This window comes from Equus asinus, chromosome X (assembly GCF_041296235.1).
Source record: "Equus asinus isolate D_3611 breed Donkey chromosome X, EquAss-T2T_v2, whole genome shotgun sequence".
NCBI classification, from domain to species: domain Eukaryota; kingdom Metazoa; phylum Chordata; class Mammalia; order Perissodactyla; family Equidae; genus Equus; species Equus asinus.
This window is the reverse complement of record NC_091820.1, coordinates 123,829,396-123,848,616: the sequence shown is the minus strand read 5'-3', so window position 1 is coordinate 123,848,616 and position 19,221 is coordinate 123,829,396. Positions and strand designations below refer to the sequence as shown.

The 19,221-nt window shown below is 45.7% G+C and overlaps 1 protein-coding gene across 11 annotated transcripts in view; it reads right to left on the bottom strand.

Annotated features, from left to right (window-relative positions):
- Positions 1–15,368, bottom strand: part of ZNF75D (zinc finger protein 75D) — a 35,262-nt gene extending 19,894 nt beyond the window's left edge. Inside the window, exons 1-6 of one of the 11 annotated variants that reach the window (XM_014839977.3) lie at positions 14,583–14,987; positions 12,606–13,132; positions 11,203–11,395; positions 10,389–10,480; positions 9,926–10,052; positions 3,806–4,704 (exon numbers count right to left, since the gene is read on the bottom strand). In XM_014839977.3, the coding sequence (XP_014695463.1) occupies positions 3,995–4,704; positions 9,926–10,052; positions 10,389–10,480; positions 11,203–11,395; positions 12,606–13,052 (1,569 nt within the window). In that variant the 5' untranslated portion in view covers positions 13,053–13,132; positions 14,583–14,987 and the 3' untranslated portion in view covers positions 3,806–3,994. Of the gene's footprint in view, positions 1–3,805; positions 4,705–9,925; positions 10,053–10,388; positions 10,481–11,202; positions 11,396–12,605; positions 13,133–14,582 lie in introns of those variants that run through there. The other 10 variants (XM_014839983.3, XM_044763845.2, XM_070502368.1 and 7 more) reach the window with 10 other exon arrangements.
- Between the last annotated feature and the right edge of the window lie 3,853 nt (positions 15,369–19,221).

The window sequence follows — 19,221 nt, the reverse complement described above, 5'->3', positions numbered from 1 at the left end:
AGGGAGAAGAGGAAGGCAAAGACAAGAACGAGAATGGAAGGGCTTAGCAGCAACTGTGTACAGCTGCTGAGCCAGGCACAGGACTTTTGTAGAGAGTCACCTCCTTTAAATTAGGAACAGGCTCCCCTCCCCCCCTGCCATGACATAGTCATTACCATGACCAACAACCTAACATTTAGCGTTTTTCAAAGAAGAGAGAGAGCAGATAGCAAGGAGAGAACTTAAATCTCTTGATAAAGACTAGACCATGATTCCTTTGTGTTTCTTCTTCCCTCACCAACCCTGCCTATGCATTCTCAGTTATTGTGCCCATTCCTCTGGGAATAGTAGAACACAGTAACACCCACTGGGTCCTGCCCCTGGGCACCTCCCTTCTGCTCTGTGGGAATGGAATTGGCAAAGTAGTAGGAGCAGACTTGGCCTGTGGCAAAGGAAGCAAGGCAATGAAGGAGGACGAGGATGCTTGGAGGTAGATGAAGGGCTGAAAGGGACCGAACAGGCTTTTGGGTAGAAGCCATGTCATTGTTTGGTGGGAGGGAGAAGGTAAAGACCCAGGTCCTGCACAAACTGGACTGGACCCACTGACATGCTCTTGTGCCTCAGTCACAGCAAGCAGCAGCATTCTGCCCCCAGAGCCCTCAACTTCCAACCTCAGGCCTTACGAATGCAGACCTGAGCGGAAGCGGACTGCTGTCCTCTGCTCTCCCAGCTCCTTTCTCATCCTCTCTTTGCCAAGCCCATCTTCTCCCTGATGTCCTTCACTTTCTGAGGACAGGAGCACAGAGACAGGGATATGAACCCACACCCCTCACTCCCGGCTCAGGTCAGCTTTTGACTCCTTAGTTCCACCTCTGCCTGTGGAGTCTGAAGTTGGAGCATTCTGCCTCTTCATTCTGTCCCCTGAATGAATAATCAGCCTGCTTCTCCAGTCCCTGAGCTTTTGTATGCTGTCTTCCTGTTGTGTCCTCAGAAAGGCAGAGAAGTTCACATCGCTTGGCCATACGCTGCAGAGGGGGCGGGCAAGTATAACGCAGAATGGCATCTTTCCCCTTTATTCCATTCTGCCATTTCTTTCCTTAGTGCCCACAACTCTCCTGTTTTCTGAGACAGTGAGGGCTGATATGAGTGGTCAGGACACATGGGGAATGGGGCCCTAGTAGGCTGTGACAGAAGACTGAGAGGGAAGAATAGGCACTAATGGGTCAGCCAGGAGCCTTAACTTCTAAATCCTCTTCCACAACCATGGGGACAAGAATGTCCTTTCTTCCTGGAGCCCTTGTATTCAAAGGGCAGCGGAGTCTGAACTTGGAACCAGGAATCCTCAATTCTCTTCCTGCTTCTGCCCATTCACAGCTAAAGGACTTTCTGCCACTTGCCTTAAATAACTGATCTCTAATATAGGACCCACGTTCCCTGTTTTTGACCTCTCCTGGGAATACCAGTGTCAACGAGGACCAGCAAGATGAGCTTTCAAGCTAACAGGTATTATAACAGGGGTGGGCAGCTTTGCAAAAACGGAGTGCTCTTTTGCCGACCTGTTTTCAGGAATCTTACTGAATTTCATGAGTGGGCAGTAACTGCCGGCTCTGTTCATGCAGTACATCCTTCAGTTTTTGAGTCAATCTCTTCTAAATGATTCATGAATAAATGTCCTTCGAAGGGTGGTATGATAGCAGCTACCTAGGGTGCTACCAAACATGGATTCACACCAAGAAGAGAGTACCCTTCGCAAGAAGCTGAATTTCTCCTTAGTTCCAAGGACACAATCTCAGATAGTTCTGGAAGGAGTGGTGGGGCAGTCAGTCTACAAGCCTTGAGAAATATCACGGGATCCTTTCCTTCCAGGTCACTTCCTCCTCTGGGCTTAGCTCTTTCATTCTTTTTAGTGGCCATTCTACAGTCACCTCTTTCCTCATTCATTAGAGGAAGCACCTAATAGTGTAAATATTGTCCACAAAAATTCCACCCCTAGCCATCCCCTCCCCTCCTTTTTCAGGCAACTCAAATCAAAGGCATATAGCTTATTTTGGTTCTGTTATTCATTAGCAGTGCATCTAGCTGAATGGGGACATTAATGAAGCTTCTCTGGAAAGGAACGTCATTCCAGAAGGCTACCCTTCTGACTGTCATTAGCAGACTTAAAATCCAGCTTGAAATGATGGAAACTCCATTAATTAAGGCTGCTTAAAGGCTGGACAAGTGGACAAAGTTGATTTTCTTTTTAAAATAACTGGCTGAAAGAAGGAAGAGGGGGCCGGCCCCATGGCTGACTGGTTAAGTTTGCATGCTCCGCTATGGCGGCCCAGGGTTTTGCTGGTTCGGATCCTGGGCACGGACGTGGTATCACTCAGCAGGCCACGTTGAGGTGGTGTCCCACGTGCCACACAACTAGAAGGACCCACAACTAAAATATACAACTATGTACTGGGGGGATTTGGGGAGAAAAAGCAAAAAGAAAAAAAAGAGATTGGCAACAGTTGTTAGCTCAGGTGCCAATCTTAAAAAAAAAAAGGCGGCAGAATGTTCCAAATGTGGGCCACGTTAGACATGCTCACGTGTGTCTCATTTAATCCTCCCAGCAGCCCTGAGGGGAAGGAATGATCTTCATTTTACAAACCTGAAAAACAGGATTAGCAAGGTCTCTTGATGGAAAAAATTTCTGAAGCTATCTATTCCAAAAAAGACAACACTGGCCATCTCTGGGTAATTTGGTAACTATGTAGTTTTGTTTAATGTTTAAATTCAATATGAAACATGCCATTTTCATTAAAAAAGTGAAATTTTATGAAATAATATATAGCAGCCTTGGCCAACATTTTAAACTAGGAGCTGACAGACATAAACCCATGTCTTCCGACATCTTTGCCCTTCCCTTGACATCACATTGTCTTCTCAGGACATAATCGCTGAGCCCAGTGGGGAAGGAAGAGAAACCATCAACATCAAAAAACGGTTTCGGTCTGAACTAGCTCTCAGTAGGACACTCTAAGCCACAGTCCTTACTTTGCTCTGACACTTCTGGATGTTCCCTCCTGGTATCCAACGTACACTGAGTCTACAAGGCCACAGGGCCCTCCTTTCCATTCTCAGTAATCAGTTTGCAAAATCTCCAGACCTTCCTGCTGAGCATTGAGGTGGATAGGGCAGTGGCTGAGCAGCCATAAAAATGGGCCTCCCTTTAGGCCCTGGAGCAGCGTAGCACCAATTTGAAAGCCCTCAGATTACACAGTGAAAGTGGAAAAAAAGGCCATTCACCACTGCCCTGTGCTTTCTAAAAAGAGACAGATAACTGGATGAGGGCCCAGACTGCCTCCTTCACCATTTTGTTCTCTACACCCCAGTGTCGAGGATCCGCTGCAGAGATACCCACTGCTTGCGAGATCCCTAGGTCTGAGGTGGCATTCAGGCCTTTGCTTGCTGCTTGGAATTCTTTGCCGGAAAGCATTGTGGTAATGGGTGCTCAGGGGAGAAGCAACTAGAATGGGGGCACTACTCCCAGGGCAAACACTGAATCCCCTCTTCCTGTTCCAGAAGTAAATTCCCTGAGCCCTGGGCTTGGTTCATGCAGATAGAATAGTCATAGAAACTCTTTCCAACTTAGTAATTCTCTCTGAGCTCCCTTCAGAGGACCTGAACACTCTATTTTCCATCTCTGCTGAAAAATAACGGGACTAGGACTCGTGGCCATCATTTATTTGCTGAGTACCTGATACCTGAAGAATTTAGATCACAGAGGGTAGGGAAGCCGAGTAACCAGACAGATATAGATATAGATAATTAGATAGATGACTACAGATATGATAGCTATATTTTCATTCTTTTATTTATAAAGAGCTCATTACGTATCAGTCTTGTGCCAGGCACTAAAGATACAATGCTGAATAAGAAAGACAGCTTAGATTCGTTTCTGTGAAGCGTGACATGTACCCCTCCCAAATTTTCTGTTGATGACAGATTCCTATCATTGGGTGCCTCATAATTTTGTATTCGTTCATCAGACTGGAGACACTGGACATGATTCCCTTCTCCTGTGGAGTTTCTGGTGTCTAAGAAGGCTTGACCGCCTGCTAAAGTTTCTCCTGCATATGCTACAAGTATAGGGCTGCTCACCTGTGTGGGTTCTCTGGTGTTTAATAAGGTGGGAGTTCTGAATGAATCTTTTTCCACATTCATAACATTTAAAGGGCTTCTCTCCTGTGTGAATTCTTAGGTGTGTGTGTAGATTTGTGTTATGACTGAAGCTTTTCCCACACCATGAGCATCTATATGGTTTTATTCCTTGGTGTGCCATTAAATGCTTATTAAGATCTGAACTCCATCTAAACCTCTTATCACATTGTTGACATTTATAGGGTTTCTCTTCAGTGTGAATTCTCTGGTGCTTAATAAGGTCAGAGCTAACTCTGAAGCTTTTCCCACATTCCTGACATTTAAAAGGTTTCTCTCCTGCATGGCCTTTCCCATGAAGATCCATACGTTTTGGAAGCTCTTGTTTACAAGTTGAAAGTTTCTTTCTTTTCTTTCCTAGAAAAGCTCGATGCCGTTTCCGTACCCTGCGTGTACCACTGTGATTTTCTTTGCCCGTTGTCTTCTGGGCAACTTTCATTCTGGACTTTCTTAATGCTTTGCATCCTGATGCTTGTATTTCTAATGTAGAAACAGATATAGGTTGGTCATTTCCAGTATCATTTTTGAGCTTTAACCCTGTTGGAATAAACAGAAGAATCAGCCATCTCTGTTCCAGAACAAGAAAACTATAGGAACAGAGAGAAAAATCAATGATGACTACTTTTGAAAAATATAAGAACAAGTGATTTCTGGTCCAATCTGAAAAAAGTGGCATAGATCCATTTCTCCCTGATCCTCCCTGCTAGGTATGACAACAAACCCATGAAAGAATACAACACACAACCAAAAGAGAATTCTAAAAAGTAGTAAAAAGAAGGCAAATTGGTTTGAGACCTCAGGACTAGCAGAATAACATAGCAGAGTGTCTGACATTCCTACACCCAAGAGAAGAAGGCACCCCAGATCTAATGTTTTCCAATCCTCATCCTAGCATCGGAAGGCTGCCTGGATAGGCTTACTCCTGCCCTAGTCTGAATGGGAAACCTTCTGTCAACATCAGAATCCCAGTAAGAAGATACCAAAGTGAGTAGGCAGAATTAGCAAGAGGTACCTAGCCACAACAAGTAGCCTGGCCCAGGAAACTTTTTCAACCCTGTGGGGCTAAGACTCCCCTTTTCCATTGAGACACTCTGGCGTGTAGGTAAATATTTTCCTCACCCTCAGGCAGCACCAGCAGGGACACACGGGAGTCCTAGTAGCACCATATAAACTAAGGAAAGAAAATAACAACATGAAGGCTCTGAAAACTAAACTGTCACTGGAGGCATACCCCACAGTAGCAAGAAAGAAGCCATGTGCTAAACTAAAACAGGGTGACTGTCCATTAAACTAAAATATTTAAATAGGACCCAGACACCTCTAACATAATAAACAAAATGATCAGGATACAATAAAACATCACTCATCAAATCAAGAACCAAAAGAAATCACAACTTGAATGAGAAAAGGCAATCTGACAAAAACGGAATCAGACCAGAAACCAAAAACAGAAAGACAACAGGAAAATCTAAAAATATGTGGAAATGAAACAACACACTTGTAAATAATCCATGGTTCAAAGAGAAAGTTTCAAAGGAAATTTAAAAATACACAGTTGAATGAAAATGAACTTATAATGTATCAAAGTATGTGAAATGCAGCTAAAGAAGTGCTCAGAGGAAAACGCATGGCCCTAAAAGCTTGCAAGAGAAAAGAGGAAAGGTCTCAAATCAATAATCCAAGTTTCTACCTCAGAAACTAGAAAAAAGGCAAAATAAACCCAAAGCAAGTTGAAGAAAAGAAATAAGAAAGATGAGAACAGAAATCACAAACAAAAAGCTTGTTTTTCAAAAAAATTAATAAAATTGATAAACTTCTATCATGACTACAAAAATAAAATGAGAGAAGACAAATCACCACTATCAGAAGGAAACTGGGTATATCACTACACATTCTACAGCAATTGAAAAGATAATAAGGAAATACTATAAACAACTTTATGCTCATGAATTTAAAACATTAGGAAAAAAACAGACTAATTCCTCAAAACCCACAAACTACCAGAATTCAACCAATATGAAATAGATAATCTGAATAGCACTATCACCATTAAAGAAATTGAATTCATAATTTAAAAACTTCCAAAAAAAGAAATCTTCAGGTCCATATGTTGTTACTGGAGGATTCTACCAAATATTTAAAGAATTAACACCAATTTTATACAATCTCTCCCAGAAAAGAGAAGGAAATACTACCCAACTCATTTTATAAGGCCAGTATTACCCTAATAGCAAAATCACATAAAGACAATACTAAAAAAGAAAACTACATATTAACATCTCCCATGAACTTAAATGCAAAACTCCTCAACAAAATACTGATAAACTGAATGTAACAACATATAAGAATTATATACCATGATCAAGTAGGATTTATTACAGGCATGCAAAGCTGGTTCAACATTTGAAACCAATCAACATAACCCACTGTATCAACAAGACTTCAAAGATCATACACCTATTAACTGACATAGAAAATTATTTGACAAATCCCACCATCCATTTATGAGAAAAACACTAAGAAAGTTAGGAATTATATTGACTGGATAAAGAGTATCAACAAAAAACTCCATACTAACATCATAGGTAATGATGAAATACTTAATGTTTGCATGATAAAATAGGAAACAAGGCAAGGATGTCTCCTCTTACCACTCTTATTCAACATAGTACTGGAAGTTACAGCTATTGCAACAAGGTAAGAAAAAGAAATAAAAGGTATTGCAGATTAAGTGATTGTCTATGTATAAAAATCTCAAGGAATCTACAAAAAAACTCTGAGAACTAATAAGTGAGTTCAGTGAGGTCACGGCACACAAGATCAAAACACAAGGTCAGTGGCACTCCTATATAAAAACAATGAACATGCAGAAATCAACATTAAAAATAATACCATTTCCAATTGCTCTTATGAAAATGAAATGCTTTGGCATATACTTAACAAAACATGTAGAGGATCTGTACACAGAAAATTGCAAAAAATAGATGAAAGAAATCACAGAAGACCTAAATAAATAGACCTACTGTGTTCATTGATTGAAAAAATCAACATAGTAAAGATATCAATCCTCTTCAAACTAATGTACAGGTTCAACGTAATTTCTAGCAAAATCCCAACAAAGTTTCTTGTAGACACAGATAAGCTTATGCTAAAATCCACATGGAAAGGCACAGGTCCTGGGACAGCTAAAAGAAAATTTTATCTTGACAAAAAAGAATAAAGTAGGAAGAATCACTCTACCCGATAGATATGAAAATGCCTTACTATATTATATACCTACAGTAATCAAGACAGTGCAATACTGGCAGAGGGACAGACACATAGCTCGATGGAACAGAACAGATGCACACAAATATGCCCAACCGATCTTTGACAAAATTGCAAAAACAATTTAGTGGAGGAAGGATAGCCTTTTTGACAAAAGGGGTTGAAACAACTGGACCTCCATAGGCCAAAAAATGAATCTCAACCTAAACTTCACACCTTATACAATAATTAACTCAAAATGGATCACGGACTTAAATGTAAAAATATAAAACTTTTAGGAAAAAACATAGGAGAAAATTTTAGGGAGTTAGGGCTAGTCAGAGTTCTAGACTTGACACCAAAACTACAAAATATAAGGAAAAAAATGAAAAATTGGTCCTCATCAAAACTAAAATCTTTTACTCTCTGGCAGCCCACGGAAAGAGGACAGAAAGACAATATACAGACTTGGAGAAACTATTTGTAAACCACATCATCTGACTATATCTGACAAAACACTAGATTCTGGAATATATAAACTCTTAGAACTCAACAGTTAAAAAGCAATCTGATTAAGATATGGGCAAAGACATTTCACTGAAGAGGATATAGATGGCAAATAAGCACATGAAAAGCTACAAAACATCATTAGCCATTAGAGAAATGCAAATCCAAACCACAAGGAGATAAGACTACATACCCATCAGAACAGCAAAAAAAAAAAAACAACAAAACAAAAGGTGACATTGCTAAACACTGGCAAGGATGTGGAGAAACCGGATCACTCATCCATTGCTGGCGGGAATGTAAAATGATACAGCCACTATGGAAAACAGTTTGGCAGGTTCTTACAAGATTAAACATGTAACTATCATATGAACCAGCAACTGCACTCTTAAGGCATTCATCCCAAAGATATGAAAACTTCTCTCTACACAAAATCCTGAACAGGAATGTTCATGACAGCCTTATTCACAATAGCCAAAAACTGAAGGCAGCAAAGATATCTTTCAATGGGTGAATGATTTAAAAAACTGGCATATCAAGACCACGGAATGCTACTCAGCAGTAAGAAGGAATGAACTATCGATACATGGAACAACTAAGATGAACTTCCAGGGGATTATTCTGAATAAAAAAGTTAATTCCCAAAGGTTACACACTTTATGACTCTATTCATAGACCATTTTTAAAATGACAAAATCATGGAAATGTAGAATAGATTAGTGGTTGGCATGGGCTGGTGATGGGGTTGCATATGAGAAGGAAGGATACGAAGCTACAGAAGGGCAGCAGGACGGATCCTTGTAATAATGTAACTGTCCAGTATCTTGATTGTGGTGGTGAATACACAAACCAACACATGCGATAAAGCTTTACAGAACTAAATACACACACAAACGAATACAAGTAAAAAGGGAAATATAAATAAGGTCAGTGGATTGTGTCAATATCGATATCCTGGTTGTGATATCATATGACACTTTCACAAAAGTTATTGAGGCAAACTGGATAAAGTGTACATGGGTTCTTTCTACATTACATTTTAAATCTGTACGTGAATCTACAATTATCTCAATAAAAAGTTCAATTAACAAAAAATACATCCGCAGAATCTTAAAATATTAAGTCCCTGTAAAGGTTCCTATCAAGGAACACTTCCCCTCTTCCCATGTGTATACTTATGTGTAGGAGACGCTCCAAGACTGTCCTTGAATTCTCGGGGTCCTTGGATCTATGGTTCTCCCCCTCATTCTAAACAGATCACGTTAAGTTTAGCGTACAACAATAATGCTCTGAGAATAAAACCTTGAGGTTATGGACAGCTATCTTAATTCCAGACTATTTTCAGGAAGAAGGAATGACTCTTTTATCCTTTTATTTACTCCGAATGTTCAAATGGGCAGAACCTTCGATTCAATATCTTCTTTATATTCTGCTGTGGGTGTCGGTGGATATGCAGCGAGGAAGCTAAGAACTAATCCCAAGGAGGACAGACGAAAATAATATGGCGAGTGGGAATCCACTGCTGTTGAAGTCGTCTTGGTTAAAGGTGGGGGTGGCTTACACTCGGATGCTAAGAGTGGAACAGGTTGAGACATGGTTGCATTCAGGATCTATTTTAAAGACAGAGCTAAGAGGACTTGCTGATAGATCAGTTGTGGGGTATCCATAAAGACTGGAATAAAGGAAATGTGAGAGGTTTTGGCCTGAGCAACTGGGTAAACCATGGTGCCCTTTACTGAGATGGAAACGATACGGGAAGAACAAGTTTGCAGGGTGGGGTGGGAATACCATAGATCAAGAATTCTATTTAGAGTAAAGAAGTGGGATATGTATTTGTAAAAAGCTCTCCAGGTGATCTGGGTATGCCTTTACTTTCCCCCACACCATCAAGCTGAAAACCAAGCAGTTACAGGAACACTGGGACTATTACGGGAGTGCATTTTCCATAAACTGAGGACATAAGAGATTACTCAACTTCTACGCAAAGGGAAGGAAGAATCTTTACCTAGAGAGATGACAGTCTCATAGTTTTCCTGCATTACATCATTGTAGAGGATTTTCTGAGCAGGGTCCAGCAATTTCCATTCTTCCTCGGAAAAAGACACAGCCACATCTTCAAATGTCAACAAACTCTAAAGAAGAGAATGAGTTTAGTTTAGTACTTGCCACTACAGAAACCATCTTATCACTCATGTCTGAATTACACGGCCGGCCAGTCACTGAAGAAGTTAAGAGTATAAGATTTGGGGAAAAAAGTGAGATGGCAGAAAAGGAAGGAGCCAAAGAGATCAGTCAACAGCTTGAGAGATGCCCAATCGCACTGTACCAAACCTAGTTGCCTAGAGGACAACATCTGGGGCTAATACGCCTCAGAGCACCCACCGCGCACCGGGGGTCACAGGCAGCAGAGAAAAGCACAGAAAAGGCCACGTTCAGGCTGCCTGGAAAAGCTGGAAAGTACAGCTCACCTGGGACTCAGGCAAGATGAGCTCAGATGCCATCTTCCAGTTTGAGGTGCTTTTCTGCTCAGAAAAGGCTAGAATCTGTTGAGCAGGCACAGCTGTGGGTGGAAAAGAGCCAGAGAAAATTTCTCTCTTTTCTGTTTATGAATACCCTGAGCTGATTTCTAAAATACAGAACATCGGGACTCCTTCAGTAAAGACGGCTCACCTTCACAAGTGTGTGTGGGCTGCCAGAAGTGCCCTCATCACAAATACGAAAAAAATATCCACCACTCCATAGAACCGGTTCCCCACTTGCCTGTTTCCCCAGATTTCATGAGAGAAATTAATAAAAGGAAATCCATTATTTTTTCCTCTCATAAAAGAAACTGTTCACTGAGTTGGGCAAGAATTAGAGGTATGTGAAAATAAAAGACTCAGGTCCTCCAGTGTACAGTAGGAAATGTAGGAGATTTTTGTCTTTTACTATTTTTTTTCCTGGTGCCTAATTCTGTTCCCACTCTGCCACTGATGGCCCATTTCTGATCCAATTTCTTCTCTAACTTATAAGGGTGAGAGGACCCCACCTGTCCCTGTTCCACCTTCTCTCAAATTTCGAAGGAGCAAGGTCCACAGTGTGGATACCAGGGTTCCATGTTTTGGATATTTCTGTAGCCCAGACCGAACCTCACCTTCACCCACCACTGGCCTGTTGTACTCCCACCTGAGAGACATCCTAAATGCTAGCATGGCTGGGCACCTGGAAAATTCCCATGACATTCTAGCTGAACAGTTATTTTCACAGCTCCCAGGAGAAGAGAATTATTATGAAGCTCCTCACCTCTTTCATATACAGGCTGGGTTTCTTTGTGAGTATTCCAGCCCAGCTGTTCTTGCAGTACCCGGTATGTATTCCAACATTCTTTCTGGAACACACCCATTGGTTGGGGCTCTGCTGGCTTCCACTTAAAGCCTGGGGCCACTGCTGTTCCTCCCAAGAGGACTGCCTCCTTTCCCAGCTCATGGGCTGTGACCTAGAAATAATCCCCATCCTCATTAGCACAGAACTTACTTTTGGTTTTGAGGTGGTGGTAGAGGGACAAACAAGAGTAGAGCCCAGATTTGGGGAGTGAATGACATTAAAGGAAGGAATTTAAAAACCTGGGGAGACTCTGCCACCGTTTTCTCAGACAGAACTATACACATCATCTGGGAAAATTAATACAAAATGAAAAAGGCTGTGACCGCTGCCAGCCTCCACCCTTCCGCGTAGAGCCACAGCTCAGGCCACTAGCAAAGCAGGGGCAGGCTGCCTGTTCTCACGCTGCCTTCGCTGGCTTGCTTTCTTGACTTGCATCCTTGCCTGAGTAGATTTCTATCTTCCAGTTTTTGCTAAAAAATGAGGAATTGAATAAAAAAAGATTTCCTGTCACTCAAATTTCCCAATCTTCCCACGGCCGGGAAAGGATTTCATGGACAAAGGGGACTTAATGCTGGAAAAAATGGGGAAGGTTGGGCTCTAACCTCCCTCCGTGATACAGTTGTAATAAGACACGAAAAATCTGTCCTGCCCCGTGTTCCTCTAGGGAGGCTCCTGAGGACAGGGAGTGTGCTCCCATCTCCCAAAGGTGAACCTTGGTTCCCCAATCACCAGCAAGGCCAAGGAGAGACCACGAGGGGAGGGCAACGGAGGCTCTTTTCTCCTGGCCCAGAGACGTGTGTTCCCACCAGAGAGGGCACTAGCCCCCAGCACCTTGATTCTCTCCACTTCTCTGTTGGCACTTTTCTTCCTTCTGTATCCTCATTTCCCTTTGTACTTTCCATTTCTCCTCTTCCTTTGCAGTCTCCCCAGAGTTCTTTGATTTATACTTGTTTGCTACCCTTTCTCTCCTTCGCTCCTTTTTTCCCCTTTCCCAATTCTTTCTCGCCTTTTATTTCTCTGTTTCTGGGAATTCAAGTTCTGTCTCCTTGACCATGCCAGACTAGGCCCACCACCCTCAATTCACCCCGGCCTTGAAGAGGGCAAAAACCATATCTTTTTCCTAAGGCCAGGAGAGACTGCCAGGAACTCTGAAAACTGTGGACTGACTACGGCTGCACGTCTGTGATTTCAGACCCCGCCTCGCTATCCTAAGGAACAAAAGAAGAGAGACCTAATCCATCTCATTCCTCAATTAAGCCCCCGCCCCGGACATGCCATTTTTATTCCATTTCATCGTACATGGAAGGAATCTTTCGTCTCACCTCATTACTTATTCCACCAGCTTCTCTCTGAAAGCGCTCTACCAGGGCCACAGCCTCTTTGATGCTCTGTGGATGATACTTCTGCACCCAGTCCTGGGTATCCCTGGGCAGAATGGTCAGGAACTGCTCTAGCACCAGCAGTTCCAAGATCTGCTCTTTTGAGTGGATCTCTGGCCTTAGCCACTGATGGCATAATTCCTGAAGTTGGCTGACAGCCTCGAGCGGTCCAGGTGCTTCATGATAATAGAAGCTCCGGAAGTGCTGGCGAGCGCTCTCAGGACCAAGACTGTCCATTTGTGGGCTGGATTTCTTACTCCCACTGGAGCTCTCTTTCACAGACCCCTCTGACTCCCACAAAGCCTCCATGTGTGGGTACAAGCATGCATTCACCTTCAGATGTCTCATCATCATTTGTTCTAGGAACAGTTTTACTCCTATGTGTGACATCCTCCTGGTGCCACCTTTGACAATTGAGGCCTTGTCAGGTTTGGTACAAAATCACTGAGTGGATCTTCTCCCCAAGGGCACTGAGGGAGGGGAGAAAAAAAGTACATGTCAAGAAGAAAGCCACATGACACATATTTACTTCTATTTATAGTCGTCAGAGAAGAATAAACAGAAAAGTTCCTGTCCTGTCTCCCCTTTAAAACCAACTGCCAAGTATTAGCACACTCATGATGACAGATTACTTCAGGACAAGTTTCTCTCCTTTTCTGTTACTCAACCTTAAAACAAAGCACAACTCAGAGAAGACAACAGTCAATTGGTCACTTTCTCTTTCTTTTTTTAAAGGCTGAGGAAACGCTGGTGGTTGAAAAACCTGGCACTCACTTGATAAAAGCACCTTTGAGACAATCCAATACTTAATCTGTGCGCTTCCTGTTCCATCTTCACAAGCAGGGCACATGTGAGTTTCTCTAAATTTTAACAGATCATTCCAGTTCTTGGTCTCTAGTCAGGGGGAAAACAACTTCTATGCCCCTTCATCCTCTTAAGAAGACTGAAAGCTTTACTTCACAGAACATTTGATATTCTCCTTTCCACTGCATTCATACTGGCAGAATTGACACAGCCAGATCAGAAAAGAAGTAATTAGGGAAAAATAACCTTATTGCTCTCAGTAAATATGCCCCGACTAAGCAACGGGATGTCGTCAACATTTTTTCTTTTTTTTCGGTACTTTTGAGGAAGACTTATAAACGGCACTGTGCAGATTTGTACCTGTGTATTAAATTTTTTGCTTTCTTTAATGGAAAAACTTACAGTTGGCCTTGTTTACAAGACATCCAAATGTCAGATTGTAAAAAAGGAAAGAAAGAGAAACGGTGATGATTAAGGTCCTTCGGAGACAGGAAGGGTCCTAGTAAAGAGAACCCTTCTTCTGACTTTCTATTTCCTCGGGATCATATAGATCTTTAAGCAAGGCTGAGGATGGCCTTGGGACTCTGATTTTCCCTCAGATGACCCAGCAGAAACAGTAACAAAATTCTTTCGAGGATTCCACGGGGATTCAAAGAAATGGTTGGTTCTTTGCTGCCCATGTAGGCTCAGGAGGTACAGGGACACCTCCTATATTTTTGTGTCAGCAGAAGCTAATGTCTTTGAGGCTGAAATGACCCTTTTTCCAGCGATGTGATCATAAGCCAGCGGAAACGGGAAAGTTTCGCTGGAAGCCGTGGCAGACATTACTGCCCCATCCCCCACCACTAATTCGCTACACACTTCTTGATCGACCACAAGGGCGCCCATAAGCACTCTGCACGCGGGCAGCCTCCGAGTGTGCTTCAGCAGCATCCCTGGGTTAAATTTGCAAATAGGGTACAAAGAGGTTGCTTTCGGAGGTTAGATGTGGCTATAGGAACCCGAGTACCGGCCTTGCTGAGAGGAGGTCTCGCCCGTTCTCCCGCCGCCCCGCCGCCAGGCGACGATGCCACCGCGAACTGGAAAGGGCTGCGCGCCCCGCTTCCCCCCACTCACCGCCACGCAGCCGCCCCAAAGGCTGCAACCGGCACGCGCGGCCGGTATCTCTCAGGAGCTCTCCGGACCAAATCGAAAGGGAAAATCCGTTTCTCGATTACCTCGACGCAGCCCTGGCTTCCGCGGACGCCACTTCCCTCTTTCTCGGCTCGACTGTAAGGTCTCCACGCCTCCCCGTCGCTCGGGGTAGGACGCTCTGGGTTGCTGCGCCACCCCGGGAGGCGGGGTCGGGAAAGCGCGCGCGGCGCGGCGAGCGAAGCGCCCAATGCGGGGGCGCAGGGGCCTGGGAAGCTCAGTCCCCGACCCGAACCCTCTAGCTCCCCGAGACGACACCCCGACTCGCCATTTTGGGGTCGCGGGCTGTGGACGGGGCCCCAACCGGAAAAGGAAGGATGCGTTTCCGGTGACTTTGTGACAGCCACGCCCAGGCCGCTGCCTCCCTTTACCTGCCCAGTCAGCCCAGCCAGTCTGGGAGCGACCCGCGGGTGCTCTCCATCCCGGAGAACCCGGCCTGTGCTCCAGTTCAGCCCCGGATGCGAAAAAGAGTTCATGCCGCCGAGTCTCCAGGCCCCCTGAAGGCCTGGAGGAGCCCTGAAAGCGGCTCGTCGCCTGGAAGCGATGTAGCCCGCTGACTCTGGGTGCCACGAACTCGTATGCCCAACTCGCCAAGTGTCGCGCGGCTGGATTGTTCCCGCATCGCACTCCGGCGGCCGGCGGCCCTTTCTACCGAGAACTTCGCCCACTAAGGGCTGCCGGCCCCCAAAGTCGCCACTAGGCTTGTCCAGTGCCTCTTTAAGTAAGAATCAGTTTGGCTCTGGCCAGGCTCCTCGTAAGATCAGGAACAACAGTCCTTTATATTTTTTAAACCCTTTTCTGGTTCACTGGCACGTCCTTCCCAACTATTATCTTGTTTTATTCTTGTTAGGTAGGTTTTAACCTCGTGATGTAGGTTCTATTTATACTTCTCATGAGATGTAGGATGTGACTGCCTCAGCATCACATAGATTACCAGTGGTGGATTTTAGACAGGAATATAGGTCTCCTGTAGGCATATGCCGTGCTTTTCCTACTGCGTTATGCTTCCCTGAAGAACAGGGACCTTGTTTCATCTTAGATCTTCTGCAATGCTTACCGTAGTCCTCTTGATAAATCACCTTTCTAAGAACCTGAGTATCTCGGATTGTCAGTGTCTCCAAATTATCAATGTTTACCTAGTGTTGCACCATTTGGACAGAAATTGTCCATATGTATTAATGAGGAGAAACTTTGTAGCGCAGTTACAGTGGGAATGAAATTGACGTCTTTGGAAGTCAGTGTGAGAAACCACTCAGCCAAGCAGAAAAGATGTCTGCGTGCCCAGGAGGAAAATAAACAAAGAGCACCTGTCAAACTTTTTACATGTAAACACAGATGAGACTGATAAGCTAAAGGCCATCCTCATTTGAAAAGCAAAGCTACCCAAAAGTGTGCAAGAGGACACAGTGCATCATTATCTGTGATATATAAACCTAGCAAAGACGTTTGCTTCACCAGAGAATCGTTTTCAGAATGGTTCTTTCAAAGCTGTGTTCCTGAGCTCAGGCGTATTCAACCTAAAGCTTTATGAAGTGAAGAGGAAGTCAGGGTGATGCGGGGACGGCGAGCCGAAGAGTCGAAAGAAAGATTTCTTGGACTCTCAAGGTCTGGCAGTAGTGCTCTTTTATTTAGAGAATAGTATGGAATAGCATGGGGACAGGACCCATGGGCAGTGAAGAGCTGCAGGCATGGGGACAGGACCCATGGGCAGTGAAGAGCTGCTGCCGCTGCTGCATGGGGACAGGACCCATGGGCAGTCAGAGCTCCTGCTGCTGCCCTGAGTTGAGGGTTAGAGCCAAATTTATAAGGCACGGGTACGTGACTTATTTTTACTGGAAAAAGAAAAGATGATGTAAAAAGTCATTAAATGATTTCAGTGCAGATGGGATCTGGTTATTGTGCGGTCGTATAACTTTAGATATGAATCTGGTCGTATAGATCGGCATGTAGGTGAGGATGCCCTGGGCTTCTCTCCCTGGGGCAGCCCTAATTCACACCATAAAAATCCACTGGGTCATATAGATCGGCATGTAGGCCAGGTCACCTTGGGCTTCTCTACCTGGGGCAGCCTTAATCCACATCACTCCCCAGGGCACGGCTTTCCCCCCAGATCTTCTCAAGTACTTCACTCCCCCTTTCCCAGATGCTCCGTTCCTCACTGCTAGATAAGCTAACTTGGGGGGTCCTGGGGCCAGTGACCTCGAACCTCAGTGCCAAATGGGTTTTCTAAGTTCACCATTACCTGAGACCCAGCGCTGCAGAGGAGACCAGACTGCTGACCCCAATACAACAACAGCTAACGGCTTTAATCACTGTGTACCAGCAGTATGATCATGGCGGCAGTGTGATCAAAACGTACATGCTGCTCTCCCTTTAATCCTCAAAACAATCCCAGAAGCCATTTTACCAACAAGGAAATTGAGGCCCGAGGAGGAAGAGTAACTTGCCCAAAGTCCCATAGCTGGTGGGCAGCGAACAAGAGCCGGGATTTGAAGCCCTTAGATCGCGCTCCAGCGCGGACAGTAACTATTGCAGCAGCAAAGCTGCCTCCGGTGGAAACAGGCGCTCTTTGCTGCTCACTCTGTGCGCTGGGGGAGAATCTGGAGGATGGACGTTCCAGACTAAACTCCACAAAGTCACTCGCCCATGTGAGGTCTGCTCGGGGCAATCAAGAAAATCCAAATGGGGAAATAAGACTCTGTGATGTTCCAGTCTTCGAGTCCAACCAAACCACAGATAAAACTCTCTCTGTCTCTCTGTCTCTGTCTCTGTCTGTCTCTGTCTCTCACTCACTCACTCACTTATTGTCTTAGTCTCGCAAGCTCTCTCTGCTTAGACTCTAAAAGAGTCACAGCTTCTTCACAGCTCTGCGGACGCAGCTTCTGCACCCTGCAGAATCTCCTGGGACAGCATGGTCAGGAACCGCTCCAATACCAACAGCAGCAGATGACATGGTAGGCATCGCAAGTCGAAGTCATCCATAGCAAAGCTTCAGGAGCCGCCGGGGGGTTTCCCCGGGATCAGCGACCTCCTGGAAGCAGTACCGTCTTATGGGCGGGAGCTCCTGGACTTCCACTATCACAGGCCCTTCTCCTCCTGGGAAAAAAGTCAGCCGCGCCCACTTCCGAAGGTGTCCAGGGACCCTTGCAAGGATGGGTGGCATTGACAGGAGCCAGGGGCCCAGAGGTTCAAGTCCAGACAAAGGAGCCCAACTCTGACCCTGGCAGCCAGGTCGGGCACCTCGGCCTTGGTGGGTCTCAGAGATGTGGGACTCAGAGATGTAGTTTGCAGCGCGGCTGCGCGCCTGCGCCCTGGGCAGCTGCACTCAGTGAGCCTGGGAGAGCCTTGGGCTCCGAGGCAGTGAGTCCCGGAGCAGCCAGAGGGGGTGGCCGTCCCTGGGGCGCGGGTGCGGGCGCAGGTAGCGGAGCTCGGGTCCCGCTCCTGCTCCGCGAACTGGCCGCCTCCAGCCCTGAGCGGGCAGCGGGTGCAGGGAGGAACGAAGGGCGGCGGGACCCTGTCCGGCCCGGGTCCCTGCCGCTGCTCCCTGCGACCCAGCCAGGCCTTCCCGGGGGTCGTCCGGGGCTGGGAGCGTCCCTTCCTGCGGCGGGACATCTTCACCCAGGGGCGCGATGGGGCCGCGCCCGCACCCCCTGCATCCGAGTTTCCACCCTCTTCGAGAGCTTTCAGGGGCTCGTCCCCCTTGCCTCTCCCCGAGTGCCCTCTTTTCACACAGCTCCTTATCCATGGGCCCTGGGAGCGCGGCTTCATTAAGGAGGGTTTGGGGAGAAGCCACCAGCCCGGGGTGGAGTGGAGTTTTCATCTGGCAGGGCCCACGGAGGGAAACGCGGAGGATCAGGTCGACTCCCCGGGAGACGTGGTGGAAAGTTGGGGTCAGTTGGGGGAGGGCTGCCCAGCTGTGAGGCAGGAGTGGGTAACGGAGGGTGACAGGCAAAAGCCACACGGTTCCTGGCTGCCCTCCAGTGACGGTCAACTGCTTGGGAGGGGGGAAGAGAAGCTGCCTAGGAATGAGTCCCCAGGAGCAATGACCTTTCTTGAGCGCTTCCTCCGTGCCAGGCACACTGCTGTCCGCTCTTCCAGGCAATGGGCTCTGCCGCAGGAAATTTTGTGAAATAGATGCTATGATTATCTCATGTGACGGACAGAAGACCTGGGTGTCAGGGTCACACAGCTAGCAGGTTATCACACCTCCATCCGTCTGCCGCTGAAGTCCAGGCTACCATCAAGAGAAAGGGTGATAGGGGGACAGTGTCCATTTGGGATGACTCAATGGGAAGCGTCCTGAGTATTTTTTTCTTGATCCCCCCCCTCCCCCCAGGAAAGTGGACAGGAACATGAGCCGGGTGGACAAATACAGGAAGAGAGGCCCCATAGCACGTAGGCAGGGCCTCATCTGGAGACTTGTGGAGACGTGTGTGAACGCCTCTGTGACCTCAGAGATTGCGCTAAGAACACTTGGATGTTTGTAGACATGGGCATGGCAGGAATCTATGGAGTCTGGCCTCGTCACCACGTCCCTCTGGTGTTTGCTCTGTGACCTGGGACA